The sequence below is a fragment of the Equus caballus genome, chromosome 2 (assembly GCF_041296265.1).
Source record: "Equus caballus isolate H_3958 breed thoroughbred chromosome 2, TB-T2T, whole genome shotgun sequence".
In the NCBI taxonomy this organism is placed as follows: domain Eukaryota; kingdom Metazoa; phylum Chordata; class Mammalia; order Perissodactyla; family Equidae; genus Equus; species Equus caballus.
In genome coordinates, this window is record NC_091685.1 from 15,651,996 (window position 1) to 15,673,165 (window position 21,170).

General features: G+C 53.0%; 1 protein-coding gene across 2 annotated transcripts; it reads left to right on the forward strand.

Moving 5' to 3' along the window:
- Positions 1-39: 39 nt before the first annotated feature.
- On the forward strand, positions 40-17,087 carry P3H1 (prolyl 3-hydroxylase 1). 2 transcript variants are annotated; one of them, XM_023632085.2, is made up of 15 exons: positions 40-591; positions 3,260-3,412; positions 3,823-4,012; positions 4,227-4,358; positions 5,188-5,327; positions 9,828-9,917; positions 10,251-10,303; positions 10,477-10,598; positions 12,531-12,658; positions 12,814-12,909; positions 13,325-13,475; positions 15,212-15,329; positions 15,733-15,808; positions 16,056-16,196; positions 16,617-17,087. In XM_023632085.2, exons 1-15 carry the CDS (start codon positions 127-129, stop codon positions 16,758-16,760), a joined length of 2,199 nt encoding a protein of 732 aa, XP_023487853.1. In that variant the 5' UTR covers positions 40-126; the 3' UTR covers positions 16,761-17,087. The 2 variants fall into 2 exon arrangements, 1 of the variants encoding a protein (XP_023487853.1); XR_011436412.1 differs by having other exon boundaries at positions 127-591; positions 13,325-14,652.
- Positions 17,088-21,170: the final 4,083 nt, after the last annotated feature.

Here is a 21,170-nt window from a genome sequence, read left to right on the forward strand (position 1 = left end):
GGGCAAACCTCCTGGTCATGCGCTGTCCGGCCTGGGAGGCGGGGCTTCACTCGGGGGCGGGGCCCCAGGGGTGGGACTCCGGCCTTCGTGGCTGATGACGAGCGGTCCGTTAGGTCTGAGGAGGCAATGGCGGCACGGGCGTTGAGGCTGCTGACCACCCTGCTGGCCGTCGCCGCAGCCGCCTCCCGGGCGGAGCTGGAGTCCAAGGCGGGATGGGACATGGCGGCGCCTGATCTGCTCTTCGCCGAGGGCACTGCGGCCTACGCGCGCGGGGACTGGGCCGGGGTGGTCCTGAGCATGGAGCGGGCGCTGCGCTCGCGGGCCGCCCTGCGCTCCCTCCGCCTGCGCTGCCGCACCCGGTGTGCCGCCGACCTGCCGTGGGAGCTGGACGCCGACTCGCCCCCGAGCCCGGCGCAGGCCTGGGGCGCCGCCGCCCTGCACGACCTGCGCTTCTTCGGGGGCCTGCTGCGCCGCGCCGCTTGCCTGCGCCGCTGCCTGGGGCCGCCGGCAGCCCACTCGCTCAGCGAGGAGCTGGAGTTGGAGTTCCGCAAGCGGAGCCCCTACAACTACCTGCAGGTCGCCTATTTCAAGGTGCAGACCTGCCCGGGCTCGGGCGGCTGGGGTCCTTCTGGGCGTGGTTGCAAGCGATCCGGGCAAACTTGGGGGGCCAGGAAAGTGTCCGCGGAGAGGGAAGGTGGCCTCCTGGCCAGGGAGCTCTCCTCGGATCCAGGGAGAGCAGGGACCCTGCCGGGAGACTTGTCTCGCCTGGCTCTCGTAGGGAGATGGTAACCCCAAAGGTCAGCCTAGGGGATAAGGCACGGACCGAGCAAAACCGGCCTTGCGTTCCCCCGGGAGGACCCCTAGAGCGGCAGCTTGGGTCTCTCATCCTGATTTCATTGTAAGTGTCCGAGTGAGAAGCTGGGACCTTTCTACAATATCCTCCTTCCGGTTCATTTTTCAGTGATGCTTTTCCTGCTGCCCGAAAGCAGCAGCTCTCTTTCAGGCCGTGAGGTTGCCACGTCGCCAGTAGGGGCTGTCTGGCCACTCCCTGTGAGGGACCCTCTGGCTATTCTGTCCGGTTTCCAAAGAAAATGAGTATTTTTAGGAATTCCAGAGTGGCTTAAGTCCAAGTGTATATGTGGATTTGGAGCGCTCCTGGCTTGTGCGGTGATGATGATGGTAGCCAGCACAGACTTCCAGGCATTATTTTATGTACATTGTGTCTGTTAATTCATTTGCACAGATCCTGGCAATATCTATTCTGTAAGGTAGATATTATCATTAGCCTCATTTTATTGGGGGAGATAAAAGAAGAAGGAGCTGTACTGATTATCTATAATATCCATAGCTTAACAGACTTTCAGTTCAACCTAAAGAGAGACTTGGAAAATCTTGGGGACCCCAGATTTCCACCTCTCCACAAGCATTTTGCTTACACAGTTCTGCTCCATTCCTCCCAGTTACTCGGATGAATACTGGGCCTGAAAGCAAAATGTTAGGCTATGTCTTTGGTCATGTCACTTAACAGCACTTCTTAAAACTCTTTGACAAACATTTATTGAATACCGACTACATTCCAGTTGTTGTACAGGTAATTAAAAGGTTTGACTAGATATGTTTTTGTTTTGTCTTGCTTTGCTGTTGAGAATCGCCATAGGAAGGACTGCATGTGTACATAGGTCTGTGAGAGCACAAAGGAGGGAGAATCTAGCTTTGTCTCAGAGAAATTAGACTTGAAAGAAGAGATGACATTTGAAGCTGATCCTAAATATTGCTAGAGGAAAGGGAGGGTAGCCATTCTAGATAGAGTGAGGCCGGACTGGGAAGAGAATTCTGCAGGCCTCAGGGAGCCATCCTCAGAATTGGGTTTTAGAATGCCACTTCTGGGAGCCACGTGGAATAAGCTTTGGAAGAAGGAGAACGTGGTGGCAGGGTGAACCATTAGGAGATCAATGCAGTTGTCCACACAAGAGAAGGAAAGTCGGTGCCTCGGTGCTTAGGGAGTAAAGAAGGGCTGGGGTGGAGTGAGGAGTGAGGAGCTGGGGGAGAACAGAGAAAGGCAAGCGCAGTGCTGTAAGACAGGGGAGGGAATAGCACCATAACAGGGATAGACTTGGGGGAATTTCTCATTTTAAAATTAAGGAAACTGGGGTACTGAGATGGGGATTATTGGCCTTGGGTCACCTAGCTATTTTAGGGTCGCAGGCCAAGGCTGACTTCTTGTTTACTGTGCATTTACTAGTGCTGATGACCAGAAAAGAAAAAATATTTTCTTAGCTTATTAATAATATGCTAATATTTACAGTTACTGAGCTGACACTTATTGAACACCTGGCACCATGTGTTAGAAGCTGCGTATATGTCACCTCGGTTAACCTTCCCTGCAGTCCTATGAGGCAGCAAGTGATATCTTCAGATGACAGTTTAGGGAACTGAGTTTAGAAAGTAAACTTTAAGTAACTTGTCTACAGCCCCAGCAATTAAACCTAGATTTGTCACCGGTCTGTCTGACACCACAGCCCATGTAGTTAATCACTAGGTCATCAGTGGTTTATTTTGGATTCTGTGTATGAACTGTGTCACTTTGACAAGCTGGAGTCCGTTGCTATGAGCGTTACTGTGGCCTGTAGCACATTTTTCCCCCCTCAGATTTCTGTGTAGCCACTTGTTTTAACCTCATGAGTCCGGGGCCTTGAGTCAGAAGATGCCATGTCTGGATTTGGTATAGGACCTTAGGATTTTTCAGTGACCCACCTTTTACATGAATCTGTCAAAAAACACTTATTTTGTGCAAAAACAAAGGCATTTTCTAGGCAAATTCTTAGGTATGGTCTAATTGTGAACTGCTCTTTCTCCCATACCCCTAAATCCTTGAAGCCTGAGGCTGTCTTCAGCTCAGTTGCTACATCTGAATCTTGAGAATATGTTATTTGGGCAGTAGTCTTCCGTGACATGCCCCCTACAATACGACCTTTGTTTTAAAATAGAAAGTTTACACTGCTGAAGCGTTACCTTCTGTAGTTTGGGGACCCCTTAGCCTGATTTGAAAAATAGCTGAAAATCTGCCTAGGGCCCAGTGCTAATCTCTGGTATGTAGTTCCTGCAGTAGGTGTGTTTTTTGGGGCTGGCGGGAGCTGGGGCATGGTTTGAGTGGAAAGCTCAGGAAGGCTGGGATTTCCTGTTTACTGTGGACTGCACATTTGGACACAAACCTTCAGGGTTTGGGTGTGAGAATTATGTTCTTGTGCTTCGTTCTTAGATAAACAAGTTGGAGAAGGCCGTAGCAGCAGCACACACCTTCTTCGTGGGCAATCCCGAGCACATGGAGATGCGTCAGAACCTAGACTATTACCAAACCATGTCTGGGGTGAAGGAGGCCGACTTCAAGGATCTTGAGGCCAAACCCCATATGGTGAAAAAACTTGATCCCCTTCTCTCTCTTTTTATCAAAGTCACGTTTACTAGGGTTGTTTTCTGATTCCAGAAGCAACGTGTGTTCATTGAACAACATTAGAAAAATGCAGATAAGTACAAAACAGAAAGTGATCTTCTATAATACTGCCACCTTAAGAGAACCAGTGGTTGATATTTTGGGCAATTTTTTTGTCTTCTATATCTAATTTTTAACCTGATTTGGTGCCGTATTGTCTGTGTATTTTTCATCATCCTTTTTGAATTAACGTCATGAGCCCTTTCTCACGCCTTCAGATTTTCTTTGAATCCCCTGAGCCAGCAGGAAATGAGGCCGCCTGTGAAGGTGGCCGTGGGCAAGGAGAGAGGGTTGTCTGTGGCCTGCATTTGAGTACCCCTTCCTCCCAGTAGCACGAGTTTCGACTGGGAGTACGACTCTACTCCGAGGAGCGGCCACAGGAAGCCGTGCCCCACCTAGAGGCAGCGCTGCGCGAGTACTTTGTGGCCGACGAGGAGTGCCGCGCCCTCTGCGAAGGGCCCTATGACTATGATGGCTACAACTACCTCGACTACAACGCCGACCTCTTCCAGGCCATCGCAGGTGTGTGCTGGGAGCCAGCCCTGGCCAGGCCTGCCTGGGCTCCAAGGGCAATGTCATGATAATACAGATGCAGCATCTTCAGCCTCATTCTCGAATTTCTTTAAATCTGGGAACCTGACTGAAAATTGCTTCCTCTAGAATTTGTTCATCTTAACCAGACTTTTCATACTGAAGGTTGGCCTTATGGGTATTCCCCCTCTTTGATTCCTTTCAGATCATTACATCCAGGTCCTCAGCTGTAAGCAGAACTGTGTCACTGAGCTTGCTTCCCACCCAAGTCGAGAGAAGCCCTTCGAAGACTTCCTCCCATCGCATTATAATTACCTGCAGTTTGCCTACTATAACAGTAAGGCCTGCTTTCCTCTTTCCTGGCAGCTTTTAACTAGGAAGCCAAAAGCAAGGTAGGCAGGGACTATGACCACAGGGCTTCTTCAACATGTTTGGCTTCTCTCTGTGGCTCTGGGAGGTACCTGGGGGCCTTGTCACAAGCCACCGCCCTGGAAGCTGCTACCAACAGCCCAAAAAGCTGGGATAGGGAGACTCTAGGACCTCTCTCTCTTGCCCCTTCTATAACGTTTATAATCTGATTTTGCCCCTGAATTAAGTTGCAGTAAAGGCAAGGGTAGTACCACTTCACCCAGCTCACAGCACGTTTCCTAGCCCTTCTCCCTAGCACGGCACTGATGCTCTCTGGGCGAGGGGCTGTCCATATCCAGAAAGCAGCAAGTCAGCAGATCTTATACTGTGTTTCTACTGTGTGCTAAGCGTTACAGGTGTTCAAGAGTAAACAATATATATACTTAGTTGAGGAGACTGACACATGTCAACAAGAACCATTCTACCAAAGAGGCAGTCTGCTATTGTAATCTTCCCCTTCTGAAAATCCATAGGGGAAAAAAGATAGAAAGACAGGGGAATATTCCGGAAATTGGCCTAATGATTGGGAATATTGGGGCCAATGTTTGAATTATCTGACAACACTGTGCACCTTAGAATCAATTATATATTCTATCTGTATTCTATAACTTCTCCCCCTAAATCAGACAGGCATGTTCTGTAGCCGGTGGTGTCTTGTTGTGCCATCATTGCTTGAGCTGTGCTGACACTGAACATTAGTGGTTCCTGGTACCCAGGGTTAGACTCTTTCTTCTCAGCCATTTTTTTTTGCTTTGCAGTTGGGAATTATACACAGGCTATTGAGTGTGCCAGGACCTTTCTCCTCTTCTTCCCCAATGACGAGGTGATGAACCAAAACTTGGCCTACTATACAGCTATGCTTGGAGAAGAACAAGCCACAACCATTGGTCCCCGTGAGGTGAGAGACTTCCGTTAGTTAGGGCAGCGCCAGCTGAACGCAGAGGGCAGAGAGTGGGGTAGAGGAGGAGGAGCCCGCATTGCCTGGGCTGGGTAGGGGCAGGGTGCCGGGGGTGTGAGTGCACGGCCACACCTGTCACTCAGAGAACATGGGAGCACAGGAAGCAAGGGGAGCCTAATTAACACTATCTGGGCCTAGAAGTCTGTTCTATGGGCTAGCAGGGAAAAGCAGAACTGCACAGCAGCCATGTTCTTTCCCTTTTCTGGTGCCCCATACTTTGAGACTTAACGCCATTTGGCCAAGATCTATCATTTTTTACTTCATGATAAATTTTTTTTTCCATTCACCTGTTTTCTGTCTCTGTTTTCCTCCCTATCCCCTCTTCTTTCTGCCATTGTCTGATCTCTCCCTCTTTCAGCACTATTCCCAAGAAATAAGAGAAAAGTCTAGATAATACAAAGACTAAAGTGGAATGCACTGAAATGTTAACAGTGGTTATTTCTGGGTGCTGGAGTTATGGGTGATTTTTCTGTTTTGCTCATTCATATTTTCTAAATTCCCTGCAGTGAATGGGTATTATTTTTATAATTAAAAACATGAAAATTCTCTGTTTTTCACGTAATGAAATTTGAGCCTTGATATTCATACGTAAGCCCTGCACAGACCCTAGACCCTGTCCCTCTTGAGCCCAGAACAGTGATGTGGATTTGCAATCACTAGTCTGGGCTCAAGTCCTGGCTCCTCCACTTACTAGCTGTGTGATCCTTGGCACATTGTGTAGGATCTTAGGCACTCTGCATTGCTCCTCTGAGTCTGAGTTTCTCCTTCTCTAAAATCAGATTGTGGTTCTTGCTCTGTCTGCAACACAGGATGAGGGTGAGGGTCAAATGTGGCAGTGGGCTGACAGGCGCGGTACACGTGTGTCCAGTGTGTTGTGTGCACAGGTGGCATCGCAGGGGTCTTGCTGATGGTACACGGGTAGCAGGTGGCCAGTTTTCTCACCTCTAACCTCAGCCACCTCCTGAAACAGGGGTGGCTTATCACTGTGGCCCTCAACCACTTGTGTCCTGCTGGCCTCTCCCAAACCCCATCTACATTCTGTGTAAAATGACTGTAACTTTGGACCAATTTTTCATTCTGTCGAAAGAAAAAATGGTAATTAGCTACAGTTACCCCAGAGGCTACTCAGTTGGTTATGCAACAAATATATTGGACAAATGTAGGGGGTGAGAAAGCAGGCACACCCCTGCACTGTTGGGGGGGGCTGTCAATTGCACTGTTCATTTAACCAGAAGTTCGACGGCTGGGATTTCTCCTGCAACCGTACCGCACAGCACGCTGAGGTACATGTGCACAGATGTGCATCAAAACATCGCTGCTAAAAGCAAAAAAACTGGAAACAAGCTAAATACTGTCAATTTGGGGACTGGTTAAATTGTGGTACATTCATTCAATGACATACAAGACAACTCTTATTGCATAAGTAGATTACTATGCAGCAACACGAAATTGTCTCCATGATAGAATTTTAGGTCAAGAAAGAAGACAGAGAACTGTAATTATATTATATCCTATTTATGTTTTTTTATGCTACATATATATTTTTTTAATTTTCTGGACAGATTGATAAGAAACTATTAATTGGGATTGCCCCTGAGGCACAGGCCTACAGGTTAGGGGTGGGGAGGGAGACATGAATGTTTCTATGTATGTCTGTTGATACTCTGTGGATTTCCTTTAGCTTTATATGATTACTTTCGTGTCCTTTTGAATGCTATCCAAAACACACCTTAGAAAGGCATATAATCCAAAATTTCTAGAACAGTGAAGAGAATGTAATAGTAGACGTGCGTGCAGGCTGTAGTGGAAGCAGGGAGGGGAAGTCATCAGCCGACTGGAGAATTAGGGAAGGCTTCGCAGGAGGAAGTGGTGTTGACATTCGGTTTTAAAAGCCTCCAGTAGGTGATTGAGGCAGGGAAGGGCCTTTTAGACAGAGAACAGCAGGTGCAAACAACCTGGACAATTGTCACAAATAAGTGGAAGGTGGTACTGCGGAGTTACAAGAGGTGAGGCCTGGGAGGGTCAGATTTTGCAGGATTTAGAGTGCCCCGCCAGAACCTTGGACTCTATTCCATGAGGTGATAAGCCCTGGAAGAGTTCCAGGCAGGAGCCTGACAAGATGTGGTGGGGCAGGGCTCAGAAGGGGAGGGAGCTGGAAACAGGAGAGCAGTTGGAGGCGATGGTGGTGGTGCAGAGGAGAGCCTCCGAGGCCTGAGTGAGGCAGTGGCTAGAAGGGGGGAGCTGACTAGGTGGAGGAAGGAGCTGGAACTGGCAGAACCTGAGGGTTTTCTTCTCTCCTCCTTCCTCTTCGTATCCACTTAGGCACCAAGTTCCCAGTGTGGGAGACACATGCAGCATGCTGTCCACTAGCCCAGGAACACCCAGCTGGAGCAGAGTGCTTTCCCCACAGGTCTTCTGGCCTGCCTGGACTCCAGCCCAGGGTGCCTCATTTTTCCTCTGTTCACTGGGAGAAATAGGCAGATGACGTGGCAGTCACAGACTTCCCATTCTGGTTGTTGCTGTTGAAAATAACCATGCTTCAAATGTGTGTGGCATTTTATACTTTACAAAATTCTTTCATAGCTTTTATTTCATTTGATTCTCCTAACCACCCCGTGAGGTGGGGCCACCAACGTACCCTGAAGGAAAAAACCAAGGCTGGCTCTTCGTAGCTCTGGAATCCCGAAAGTCCCCGCAGAACTAATCCTTCCCCTGCCGTCCCTCTCCTGTGGAGACCGGTTACCTTGCAGTTGTCCTCTCTGGCCACTAGATGGTGACCACCTGGATTTGAGATGGCACTTCTGGTCTCTTTGTCTTGCTCGGTGGAGACCTTTTCTTTTCCCCCCTAATTAATGAGTCTAGGGAAGGAAGGGAAAACAAGCCCATGTGGTGAATCTACCACTTTTAACCAGAACTCCCCCTTCTAGAAAGAAAGTAACAAACGTTTGTTGAGCCCTGTTCCCGGCCAAGCGCTGCGCTGTGTTTACACCCATCATCTCACCCAGTCCTCGCAGCCGCCCTGGGAAGTGGGTGCCACTCTTTCCATTTTAAAGACAAGGACATTTAGTCTCCAGGAGATGAGGGAACTCGCCCAGTGGCCTGTGGTGGTGGCAGTGCCGACTCGAATCTCTGCTTCCCTGCTTTTTTCCTTGTACCCGCACAGTTCCTGACACAGAGCTGATGCTCAACAAGTCAGTATTGAATGAATAAATGGTGGAAGTGGGATTTGCTCCCTAGCAGCCTCCTAGAGTGGTGGAGAGGGCTCAGTGAGATAACGTACCTAGCTGGGTGCCTAGAACTTGGTGAGGGAAGCTAATCATTTAAAGTCCTTAGGAGAAAATGTCCATCTTCCTCTTGGGTAAATATAATAGATGATATAGGACTCCTTGACACCTTTAGCATTTGCCCTACTGCCCTCATCTTTTATTTCAACTGATGATGCCTTCTTTGTCTTTTCTTTCCTTCTGCTGCTTGGATACTAGCAGGGCACCTAGGGACAGATGTGACCCTGGAAGGTACCTAGTTTCCCTGCCCTGGGTAAGCCCTACCTGTGGGCACACGTGGGGAGGGCCAGACGCCACACCCGTTGCTCTGGCTGCAGCTGCCCAGCTCAGGGAGGGATACGGTCTGTTCACGGTCCCAGGGGAGGCAGGTGGCATAGTGCAAAGCACGTGGGCTTTAGGGCTGGAGAGACCTGGGTTTGACTGTAGGTCCCTGCTCTACCATTTCCTATAGTGTCACCTTACACAAGTCGCATATCCCCTCTGCACCTCAGTGTCCTCGTCTGTAAAATGAGGATAATATTATCAACCTCAAAGGTGACTGTAAAGATTAAATCAACAACACACGGGTCACCTAGGTTTCCTTCCTGAGTATTGAACTCCTGTAGAAGTCAAGGAATTTTCCAGGACTGGCCCCGGGGTGTAGTGATTAAGTTGGGCACACTCTGCTTCAGCAGCCTGGGTTCGTGGGTTCAGATCCCAGGTGCGGACCACTCATCAGCTGTGCTGTGGTGGCAACCCACATATAAAATAGAGGAAGATTGTCAGAGATGTTAGCTCAGGGCTACTCTTCCTTGGCAAGCAAAAAAAGAAAAACAGAAGGAATTTTCCTTCTTTGAAGAAAATTTCCACATCGCCTGGCATCATCAGATTTTCTGTCTCAGAGATTAATGGGGGCTGGCAGGGGAAGGAAGGGGGCTTTTTCCCTTCAAGGGAAGCCTGGCTCTGCCACCCTCATAGGTACTGCTTGTGCCAGGCAAGAGGAACCTTCAAGCACAGAAGTGAAACTTTCATCCCAAACTGGGGAACAGACACGCTAGTGCTGGTGGGAGAGGAAGTCTCAGGTCACACTGGAGCAACCGTGTAGAATGCTGGGGCACCCCGGGAGTTAGCAGACAGGGCTGAGTTGCAGTGCATTCCTTCCACTGTGTTTCCTCAGCGTGCCCAGGAGTACCGACAGCGAAGCCTGCTGGAGAAAGAGCTGCTCTTCTTCGCTTATGATGTCTTTGGAATCCCCTTTGTTGATCCGGTGAGCCAGGGTGCAGGAGCTGGGGGGAGGGAGAGAGTGAGGAGGGCAGGGGATGGAGGTGAGTGGTACACAGTGTGACCCTGGGGAGAAAACTGTTAGGGGGTTTAGCCAAATGTGGGAGCTGTGGAAGCTGTGGACAGGAGACAGAGGAAGACATGGGGGAATTCTGGGCAGCTGGCTTCAGGTGACTTTGTTCAAAGACCTCTCGCTTTATCTCCTGAGAGGAGGCAGATGATAAGGTGGATTTTCATGTAGGTCCTAATCTATGCATCGAGACCTGGAAGATTAGGTAGGTCACCCTACAGTGTTCATTTCTTCCTGAACTGCTTTTAGGACTCATGGACTCCTGAAGAGGTGATTCCCAAGAGATTGCAAGAGAAACAGAAGTGAGGACCCTGAAGAAACTGCATGATTGGATCGGTCTGATGAAGCACTGAGGCTTCCTGAGCCCAGGCAGATGTGGACTCCTGGCAAGGGGTGGGCAGGCCCAGTGTGGGAGGTTGGGGTGGGAGCCAGGGCCAGCCCCGGGATACAGTCCTCAGGGTGGCTGTGCTCACAGGTCAGAACGGGAAACAGCCGTCCGTATCTCCCAGGAGATTGGAAACCTCATGAAGGAGATTGAGACCCTTGTGGAAGAGAAGACCAAGGAGTCGCTGGATGTGAGCAGGCTGACCCGGGAAGGTGAGAGGACAGAGCTCAGGGCCACCTGCAGCATTGTGGAGGCAGCAAGGCGGGTCATCCCCGTGTTAGCTGGGCAGCACCCCCCACCCCCCAGCAGTACCACGCTCACCCTGGGCCAGCCTTGGGGTCTGAGCCAGCACGGGTCAGGGCTTATCCTCACCTCGGCATCCTTCCAACTCTCAACAGGACTTCCACCTGGAAAGAGCGCTGAGAACTGGCCTTTGGTTAAGAAATAAGACTCCTGTGTCACAGTAACACTAGTTTAGTTCACTTCAGGAAGTATTTATAGGACGAAACTCATCTTGGCTCCCTACTGCCAAGCTCTTTTCTCCCAACTTCCGTCATTCGTCCCGTTACCACTCAATCTTGAGGTCTCCTTTGCTCCTCCTCGCCTCCAGTCCTCCAGGGAGGCCTACCGTTATGACTCTGCTCTGTTTCTCAGCTCTCTCCCCAACCCTTTTCTTGTCCTCCTGTCTGTGCTCCTTTCCTCTTCGAGCCCGTCCCTGCCCCTTCTCACATAGGGGCTAGACCAGTCTTGCAAACCCAGGGACTCTGACGCCATCTCCCTGCCTCCCCTTCAACTGTACGTTCTGCTCTTCTCCCGTTTGTATCTTCTCTTCTCCCACACTGGGCTGCTCCTGTGCCTTGAGCCTCTCTGTGCCCACAAGTCTTTGTTTATGCCTGTCCCTCCTCCTAATACACTTCGCATCATCTCTGCCTGTGAGGCATCAGATACACCCTACAAAGCCTCCTTTTTCTTTCTGAGGAAGATTAGCCCTGAACTAACATCTGTGCCAGACTTCCTCTATTTTGTATGTGGGACTCCACCAGAGCATGGCTTGGTGCGTGGAGTAGGTCCGTGCCTAGGATCTGAAACCATGAATGCAGGCCACCGAAGCAGAGTGTGCCGAATTTAACCACTATGCCACCAGGCCCACCCCCATACAAAGCCTTTCTTAACCTCCTGGCCCATCAGGCTCCCCTCCCTCTTTCTGCTGAACTTCCAAGGCACTTTTGCTTATACTTTCACAAGGTCTGCCTTGTGCTGGTTATTTGCATAATTGTTGGAGCAGGTGCTGTCTTCAGGTGTTCGTCCCTCCCCTTGTCTGGCGCAGTGCCTGGCACGTGCTGAGGCCCCAGTAAGTAGACGGAGTTGAGCTGAGTCTCGCATGCGTCCCCAGCACAGAGATACCATGAGAGACAGAAGAGTGCAAGGTTGGCCTTTGCTCTACAGTTGCTCAAATCCACAGTGATTAATTTAACAAGATTAACATGTGAAAAGAATTTGTCCAGCCCCCTGTGTTTTCAGAGTGCTTTCACGCTGTTATTTCTCTTGATTCTTGTAACTGCCTGGGCGGTGAGTTGGGCAAATTGTAAGATCCTCATTTTAAAAAAATGAGGATGAGGATGAGGAGGATGATATGATGGTGGTTAAACTTTTGAGCACTTACTATGTGCCAAGTATTGTGCTAAGTCTTTCACTTGCCTTCGTGTTCTTTGCGTCAAACAGGCATCACACTTATGAGGTAGATGCCATTTTCCAGATGAGAAAATTAAAGCTCAGGGAGGTTAAGTAACTTGCCAAGGTCACACAGCTGTGAATTGGAGGATCCGGGAGTCAAACCCAGTTCTTTCTGATTCTGGAGCTCGGGTGTTAGGAATGTGTTACGATATTTTCTCAACATTTTGTGAAGGCCCCAGCGCCAGCAGCTATTTGGGAGTGGAGCTGGGACTAGCACTTGGATCTCCTGTGCTTCAGCTCCGAGTTCTGTCCTCTGGATCACCCCACTTTGGGAGAGTCCGCATGGGAGATTTCCCTGGTGAACAGGAAACAGCTGGAATTTCTGTTCCTTACAGGGCTGCAGTCTCCGATGGAGAGTGTCCGGACAGAATTACTGCTGGGTTTAGCCCGGTCTTGTCATTGCTTTGCAGGTGGCCCCCTCCTCTATGAGGGCATCAGTCTTACCATGAACTCCAAAGTCTTGAATGGCTCCCAGCGGGTGGTGATGGACGGCGTCATCTCTGACGATGAGTGCCGGGAGCTGCAGAGACTCACCAACGTAAGCGGAACAGTGACCCCCTGCTCCCTGGGGGCCCAGCCTCCCCTACTGTGTGCCTCTTGGGTGCTGAGGTTTGCCCGGCTCCTGCTGGGAGCACTCGACCCCTCAGACCTCAGCCGCCCTGACTGACTCCGCCTGCTTTTTGGGCCTCATAGGCAGCAGCAACTTCAGGAGATGGCTACCGGGGCCAAACCTCCCCACACACCCCCAACGAGAAGTTCTACGGTGTCACTGTCTTCAAAGCCCTCAAGGTAACGTCAGTCCTCAGTGTTCTGGAGTGTGGAGTGGGGAGGAGTTGGGGACGGTGGAGGAAGGTAAAAGGTGTCTGCCTGCAGACGTTCCAGCTGCCTCGGAGGAGGGGTGGATTCAGCGGGGGTCCTGCCCATTAGACCAAGTGCAGTAACGGAGGCGAACAAGACAAGGCTGACTCCCAAAGCTGGGAGGGTGCATTCTGGAGAACGGCTGCCCTTCTGAGCAGGATGCACAAATTACTCACCAAGAGAAGTGGGAAGGAAGGGGAGAGCGTCATCTGGGAGGGGCGTTATACGTGGGAAGCAAAGAGACTGCACCTTCGGCGGTGGATGAGGAGTGGGCCTGGCGCCTCGGTGGTCTCTGTCGGCCGACAGAGGGGCGTTGAGGGCATTCTGAACCCGGGTCTCCTTGCAGCTGGGACAGGAGGGGAAAGTCCCTCTGCAGAGCGCCCACCTGTACTACAACGTGACAGAGAAGGTGCGCCGCATCATGGAGTCCTACTTCCGCCTGGACACCCCCCTCTACTTCTCCTACTCCCACCTGGTGTGCCGCACCGCCATTGAAGGTGGGCCTCCTTGCTCCCCACAGCCTTCACTGAGCACATGCTGGGCCCGGGCACTGGCTGGGTGCTGAGGACGGGGGAAGAACAGGATACAGTCACGTCGTCCTCATTGGGGAACCGACGTAAACAAATAAGTCACAACCCAGTGCAAGAGGTACAGCAGAGGAGGTTACAGCCCGTCTCCACAGGGAGCCTGGAGGGCTTCTCAGAGGAGGTGATGACTGAGTGCAGGATGAGTAGGGGTTGTGGAGAATACGAGGGGATGGGGGACGTTCAAGCGAGAGAGAAGAGCCTGTGCAAAGGTCTGGAGGCACCGGGCAACCCGGAGGTGGGGAAATAAGAAAGCTGCCATTTCTGGAGAGTAAGGCTGAAGGGGGAGCAATCAGACAAGGCTGATGCAGTCCTCAGAAGCCCCATCAGGGAGAGCTACATTCAAGGGTGGTTATCCTGTGGGCTGGTGGTTCTCAAGGATGGTACTGGGCTTACAGGTGTCTTTAGATCAATCATGAGCTTTGTTGCAAGTTCTCTGTCACTAGTTGTTAAATGCCAGGTTTGTGAGAGATCTACCTGTTTTACAAGTCGGAGCAGATTTGAGCTTGTTCCTCTCTCCCTCTCCTTCTCTCACACTCCCTTTTGCTTTCCTGAGGAGGGGCAAGGAACGGCCCATGCTCCAGGCATCATACGTGGCCCACAGCCGGATCCGTCATGCGTGGCCTTCAGAGGGCCCCTGGTGCTGATGGGTGGCAGAGATTAGGGGGCTTCACTCTCCCTCAGAATGTTTGCATCCTTCAGAATCTGGGCATGCCCGAAGGAATAGGCCAGACACGCAGCCAGCAGCTGGACGTGTCCCGGGGCCTCAGGGTGGAGGCACACTGGGGCGAGGGCAGTGGAAGCCAGGAAAAGTCAAGCAGAGAAGGGCGCGGGGAGGCCTTCTTTTCACAAGGTCAGTTTTGCTGCTGCGGGTCGAGAGATTTGGGGATTTGGAGAGCGTGGATCAGAGGAAGGGAAGCTTGTCAGCCGTGACCGTGGTGGGCAAGAACGAAGGCCTGAACTCAGCAAGTGGCAGCAAGAGGAAAACAGAGAAGACGTGGAGGAGGTGGAGGGACAGGGCCTGGTGGCTGGACAAGTGGGGACGGACGGGAGGATCTAGCGTGACTTGATGGTGCCGCCAGCCTGACAGGTGTGCAGGAGGTTTGTGCTGCGGGACGATGCATTCGCTGTCGTGAACGCCGTCTGCCTGGCATTGTACAGTCAGCCCTGTCTGTCCTCTTTCATCACCGTTCATCCTCCGGTGTTCTCCACTCGCCCCTAGACCCCTGCTGACCTCAACTCTTTGCCTTTGCTCTTCTCTGATCCCCTCATGCCATCCCCACCTTATCCCCCACTGGAGGGTTGAGTCTCACTGTGCCCGCAGCCTGCGGACCTACAGACTCCTCGTTTTCAGTTCCCTGGGTGCTCCTCTGATGGACATGCTAGCCAGAGCCAGGGTTCTGCCGTTCAGTCCTGGACCTGCCCTTGGTTAGGGCCCCACAGCCCTGCCGCTGCCCCTGCTCACCCCACCAGGGACCTTCCCGGGCTGCCTGCAGATTTATTGTGGCCCTAGGCCGCTGGCCCAGCCAGAGATCACTGGGCATTCCCATAGACCCAGACAGATTGGGAGGCACCCTCCTCGTGCCCACAGGAGAGCCATGATATCTCCTGAGGTGCCCCAGCACTAACATGTGTCACCTTGGCCCCAGAGGCACAGGCTGAGAGGAAGGACAGTAGCCACCCAGTCCACGTGGACAACTGCATCCTGAACGCCGAGGCCCTCGTGTGCATCAAGGAGCCCCCTGCCTACACCTTCCGGGACTACAGGTGCCAGCTCTCCCTCTGAGGCCCCCAGGGCCCTGCACTTTGCCCCCTCCCTCAATGCACACACACAGGTTTGGGACCAGCTGTTCCCAGAGTCCAGTCCCTTGTCCCCAGACCCTCTGGACAGGACGTCAGACAATAAGGGAACTTTACAGTGTAGTGATCAGCAGGACAGTGAAAGGTGGATGTGGTACAGAAGTGCCCCAGAGAAGGACGTGGCAGATCTCTGGGGTGAGGGTGGAGTGGTGGGAAGGTTGGGATTTGTGTTTGTGAGGCTTTAGAAAAGGTTCTAGAAAGCTTTCTTCCTGGTTGAGAGCACTTGGAGATGGGGGTACTGGAGCTGTGGGTTGTCTGGGGAGCAGGAGGAGGAGGGGTTCTGTGTTGAGGTGCTCTCTGCCTTTCCCAGTGCCATTCTTTACCTAAATGGAGACTTTGATGGAGGGAACTTTTATTTCACTGAACTCGATGCCAAGACCGTGACGGTGAGTGGACCCTTGTCCCACTCCCTGGGAATCAGAAACCCTCAAAGTGCCAGCACTCCCCTCCCCAAACCAGGGGGCTTTGTGACGTGCCGGTTACTCCTCTGACTGGTCACCTTTTCTCTTCATTCTGGTCTTTGGGAAGCCAGACTGAGGAGCCACCCTCGGTCCTGGACACTGATGCCTCCATGTCTCTTCTGAAGGCAGGTTCCAGGCCTTGTCCTGTGTCCCCTCCTTTTGTCCCCTTTAGGCAGAGGTGCAGCCCCAGTGCGGAAGGGCTGTGGGGTTCTCGTCGGGCACTGAAAACCCGCACGGAGTGAAGGCCGTCACCAGAGGGCAGCGCTGTGCCATTGCCCTGTGGTTCACGCTGGACGCTCGACACAGCGAGCGGGTGAGAGCCGGTGGTGCTGCGGTGACTGTCCCTGGAAGGGCCCCCTTCTGCTTCCTGCTCCTCCGGATCCCCTTGCCAAGGGCTTAGACAGGAAAGGAGCCCTGGGCTGGGGAGTGCAGAAGGATTCCTCGCTCCAGCCCTGCGTCACCATGGTCACGCTGCCTCTTCCTCCCTGGCCCTTCTTCCTTACTTATAAAAGGGGCTCCAGGTGGGGGGGCCAAGATGGGGAATGAGCCCGGCTCTTGGTGCCTCATTGGGCACTACCTCAGCGCTCCCTGCCCAGATAGGGCCTGCGGGGAAGGAGCTGAGCTGAGAGCCCGCTGAGGAAGAGCCTTCTTGTTCTCTAGGAAGTGGTGCCTGAGAGGTGGTGAGTACCTGCTCCAGAGGCCTCTCTGAATAGTCAGGGGTTTGTCCTTGCAGGACCGGGTACAGGCGGACGACCTGGTGAAGATGCTCTTTAGCCCAGAAGAGATGGACCTCCCCCAGGAAGCCCAGGAGGGCCCCCCCGAACCTGCAGAGGGGTCCCCCTCTGGCAATGAGTCAGGGCACAAGGATGAGCTCTGACAGTGTCCAGCTCACACGTGGACAGGCGATTACACCCACTGTGTGGAACTCTGTCCTCCAGCCTGGCCAGCCCCTGGGGGCCGAGGAGCAGTGGGGAGCTTAGTCTACTGCCCAGCCGAAGGGCCCCTGCTCACGGCCGCCTGCACAGTGCTACTGCTCTTGGAGTGGACATGGCAGGACGGCCCTCTCCCGGCCGGACCTAGCTCAGGGCTCAGGACACAGGCCCAGAGCCACCCCTGGGGGCCAGCACAGGCAGCCGCGTGACAGCAGTACAGTATTTAAGTGTCCGTGTAGACAGCCAAAGAATAAATGATTTGTGTTTTTTTACTCGGTGGTTTGTTCGGAGAGTGGAAATAGGCCATCTGCTCCAGAGGTCTCACTGGATAAAGACTGCTCGGGCAGTGCAGTGCGAGGAGGCCTGGCTCAGTACCTGGCTCAGCCACTTCCTGGGCAGCTGCAGGCCAGACACTTAACCTCAAGGACCTCGGGGTCGTCATCTGTATAATGGGGATCATGATCCTCGCTCTGCCCACCTTCTGGGCGGCTGTGTGGCCCAGATGCAGCATCGGATGTGACAGCGCTGTGTAAACTGGAATGCTCTGGGTGAACGGCAGGGATTATTGCTAAGCACTCTCTGGCAGCTGGCAGCCGTCAGCAGTGCTCTGGCATGCTGCCCTCGTGTCAGCCACATGCGTCCTGCCCTGCCGTCTGGCCTCAGAGTCCCCGGACCTCGGGGCCTCTGTGTGCAGGACAACACACGCCTCCCGGAGACAGAGAGAGAGCAGAACTGGAGATTCAGCTCCTCTGGCCACAAGCCCAGCTCCCTCCCTGGCTTGAGGTGCTGTCGGCTAGTGAGTTTGGGAAGCTGCACTCTGCTCATTTCTTCAGTCAACTGGTATTTCGTTACTGCGCACTGGCTCGGTGCCTGGCACTGGGCATGTGGTAGCACACAAAACAAGCCCCCGCCCTCACTAAGCTGCTGTTTCCGTGGGGGAGACAGGTCACAAACACGTGAATGTGTGGCTGTGGGTGTGTGATCCTGTGAGGTAGAAAAGACAGCACATCAGGGAGGAACGCTAGGACGCTGATGTGGCGGCACAGAGTGGCCACGGAGAGCAGCCGTGAGGTCAGTCTCAGGGGCCTCGTCAGCCACTGTGAGCACCCGGGCTTTGACTCAGTGAGACAGGAGCCCTGGGAGGGTTTTGGGCAGAGGAGTGACGGCCTCCCACTTAGATTTCAAAGGCCTCAGTGGAGACAGTCGGTGGAGGATGGGCTATGGGGGCAGAAATGGAGACAGCAGAGCAGAGGGGAGGCTGCTGAGTAACCCCGGAGAGATGAGGGTGGTGCAGGTCAGGGTGCTGACAGCGAAAAAGGTCAGGTTCTGGATCTGTTTTTGAAATAGAGCCAACAGGAGTTGCTGATGGATTCAATGGTATAAGAAAAAGGAACATCAAGGACTCCAGCCTAAGCACTTGGAAAAATGGAGCCGCCCTTTCCTATGATGGGGAAGACTGCGGGAGAGAGGGTGAGGTAGAAACCAGGAGCTTGGTTTTGCACGTGTTATGCTTAGTTTGAGGAGCCCTTTAGGTATCCAAGTGGAAATATCAAATAGACAGTCAAGTATATGAGTCTGGAGTTCCGGGAGGGGGGAGGTAGGAGCCGTAACTCTGGGAGTCATCATTGGCATGTGGATGGTGTTCAAAGCCAGGAGACTGAGGGCGGTACAGACAGAGGAAGAGTCAGAAGACTGAGTCAGGCTGGAGGACAGCGGGACCCCACAGAGACTAAGACCAGTCGTGAGCAGGGGAAGGTGAGAGGGATGGTGTCCTGGAAGTCGGTGAGAGCCTTTCCTGGAGGCGGGAGTGAGCGGCAGTGTCAAATGCTGCTGAGAGGTTGAGAGGAGAAGAACGGAGAACCCAGGTTTGGGTTTGGCAACGTTGGGATCAGGACGAACTTTAGCAAGCGATGTTTCGGTGAGATCATTTGGACCAAAGATGGGCTGGAGTGAGTTCTAGTGAGGAGGGGAGAATAAGTGGTGAAGGCAGGTGTAGACACCTCTTCTTGGAGTTAGGCTCTACGTGGGGGAGATGTGAGTGAGGGGATGCCTGTCCTTAAGCTGGGAGACAGGACCACGTGTGAGTGTTCACGGGAACGATCCCGGAGAACTGTCCCCACTCCTTCCGTCATTGATGATCCCGCATCCTGTTTGGAGAGAGGACGGTGGTAATGGAAAGAGCATGACCTTCATCCATATGCTGAGCTTGGCCAGACTCTTTTCCACCTTGAGCTGGGGGACCTCCGAGAGTGTTTCCTCACCAGCAACATGGATCACAGTCCTTACCTCCCCGGATGGTGGAGCATGTTAACGAGGGAATGCTCATACGCGCCTGGCACGATGCTTAGCACATAGGAGACACTCGATATTACAGAAACTGATCAGCCTGATTCTGGTCTTCCGGAAGTTTCCACATCAAGGCAGTTGACCTTACACTTTCAACATATGCTAACCACATAGAGACAGCAGACTGTCTCAGCCGAACTCATGAAAGGCCAGATGTTATCAACAGCAACAGGACCCGGATAAGTGCCTATAATTAGGGTGGGTGAGTCGTCCGGAAGCAGGAGGTGGTCGAGGGGTCCAGGCCAAGATGCGGCTGTGACTGCTTGGTTCGTGCTGGTAAAGCACATGCAAGGACATGTCAGCCGTGGGGGAAGTTTGCTTGAGATGAAGGGAGAGCGCCCCTGGAGCGTTGGCCGGGGAGGCAACTCAGCAAGCACCAGAAGATGTGGCCATGGAAGCCCTGGTCTCCTGCACCCCAGGCAGCTGGCAGAGCTCTCAGCAGGGCAGCAAGAGATCCTGTGCACAGGTGGTTTTGGGGGAGGACAGGGTGCCACCAGACAGCCACATGTGCTGAGAGGTGCCCCGCCCTGGGTTAGACGTGGGACACAAAAACAAGGCTTGTGGCAGGGCCTCGAGCTCCAGTCCTCCAGTCCTCGGGAAGGGGGTGACGAACGTGTCAAGTGCTGTGAGTGGAAATCCAAGGAGAGCATTACGGGATCCCAGATGTGGGCGCTTGTCCTGCCTGAGCGGCCAGGGCGGTTGGGGAGCCACATTGCCAGCTGTGCTGCTTTCTGGTTGCGTGGCCCAAGGCAGGTCCTCTCTGTCCCAGCCTGTGGTTCCGCAGGATGTCAGACTCAGGTGGGACAGGGAAACCAGCACCACCATCTCAGCCCTCAGCGTTTCAGTGGTGGCTGCAGAGAATGTGCTGGACGGCAACCAGCTGAATCAGACCCTCCTAACTGGCAGTGGGAGAGGACCAGGGAAAGCGCTCCAGAATTTCCTTGGGAGGGAGGTGAAAGCATTTCATCTTCATACCAGTCGGTCAGTCAATGATCAACACTCCTGAGCGCCCGCTCCCCACCAGGCACTGCCAGGCAGGAAGGGCAGTTGGTCTTTAGCCACAGGTAGTCCACCCACACCCAGGATGAGAGGGCACTAGGGGAGACTCGCCAGGAGGGAGTCTTTCTAGAACAGAGCTTTCATTAGCCACATTTCTTCAGGCATATTGTTTTCCAACAGCACTTCTCACCTGTTATTTGATCCTTGTAAACTGCCTCATCAACCAGACAGAACAAGTGGTATTATCCCTATGTTTAGTGGAGGAACCAGGCCCAGAGAAGCTAAGGGACTTGCCAAATGTCACACAGCTTTTCAGAGGCAGAGGTAAAGCTAGAGCCCTAAGCTTCTTGTAATGCATGTAACAGCACTTTTTACACTGTGAAGTGTGGCGCCCCAGGGCAGTTTCTAGTTAGCTCCTAATGGAGGCTGGGGTGGGACACTGAGCCTTTCTGCGCCCCCACTTGCCTGGGAGTCCCTGGGCTGCAGGGAGCCCCCCACCCCGGGATGGGAGGAGCCCCAGGTGGAGAAGCTCTGCCAGGTTAGGGAACTCCACTCCAGGAGCAAGATCTGAGTCCCAACAGTTCTGGAACATTGGTAAGGGAAGGCCCTCCAGGGACGAGAGGACTGTTTGGTCCAACAGACTCAAAGCCTCAAGTAACAGAAGGTTATAAACAAGAGCTTCAGAGGGAGATGTGAGCATTGTTCCGGATCACAAAGGGGCTCTGGGTGCCAGGGTGAGGGAGGGCTCTGGGGATGCCCAAGATGGAGGAGCCTGCAGGCTTCCTGATGTCTAAGGGCTCAGAGCCCTAAGGCCGCAGAGACTTTGGTCCTGGAGGCAGCTGCGTGACACCAACCAGCTCCCTGCCCCTCTTTGGCTCTCCACTTCCTCATTTGTCAATGGAGGGGGTGTAGTCTGTGGTCTCAAGGGCCTGTGTGGCTCTGACACTCTTTCTGTGTGGCTGTGAAGATCCCGAGGCTCAGAGCTCAGAGACTTGCCTCAGACCTGCTCC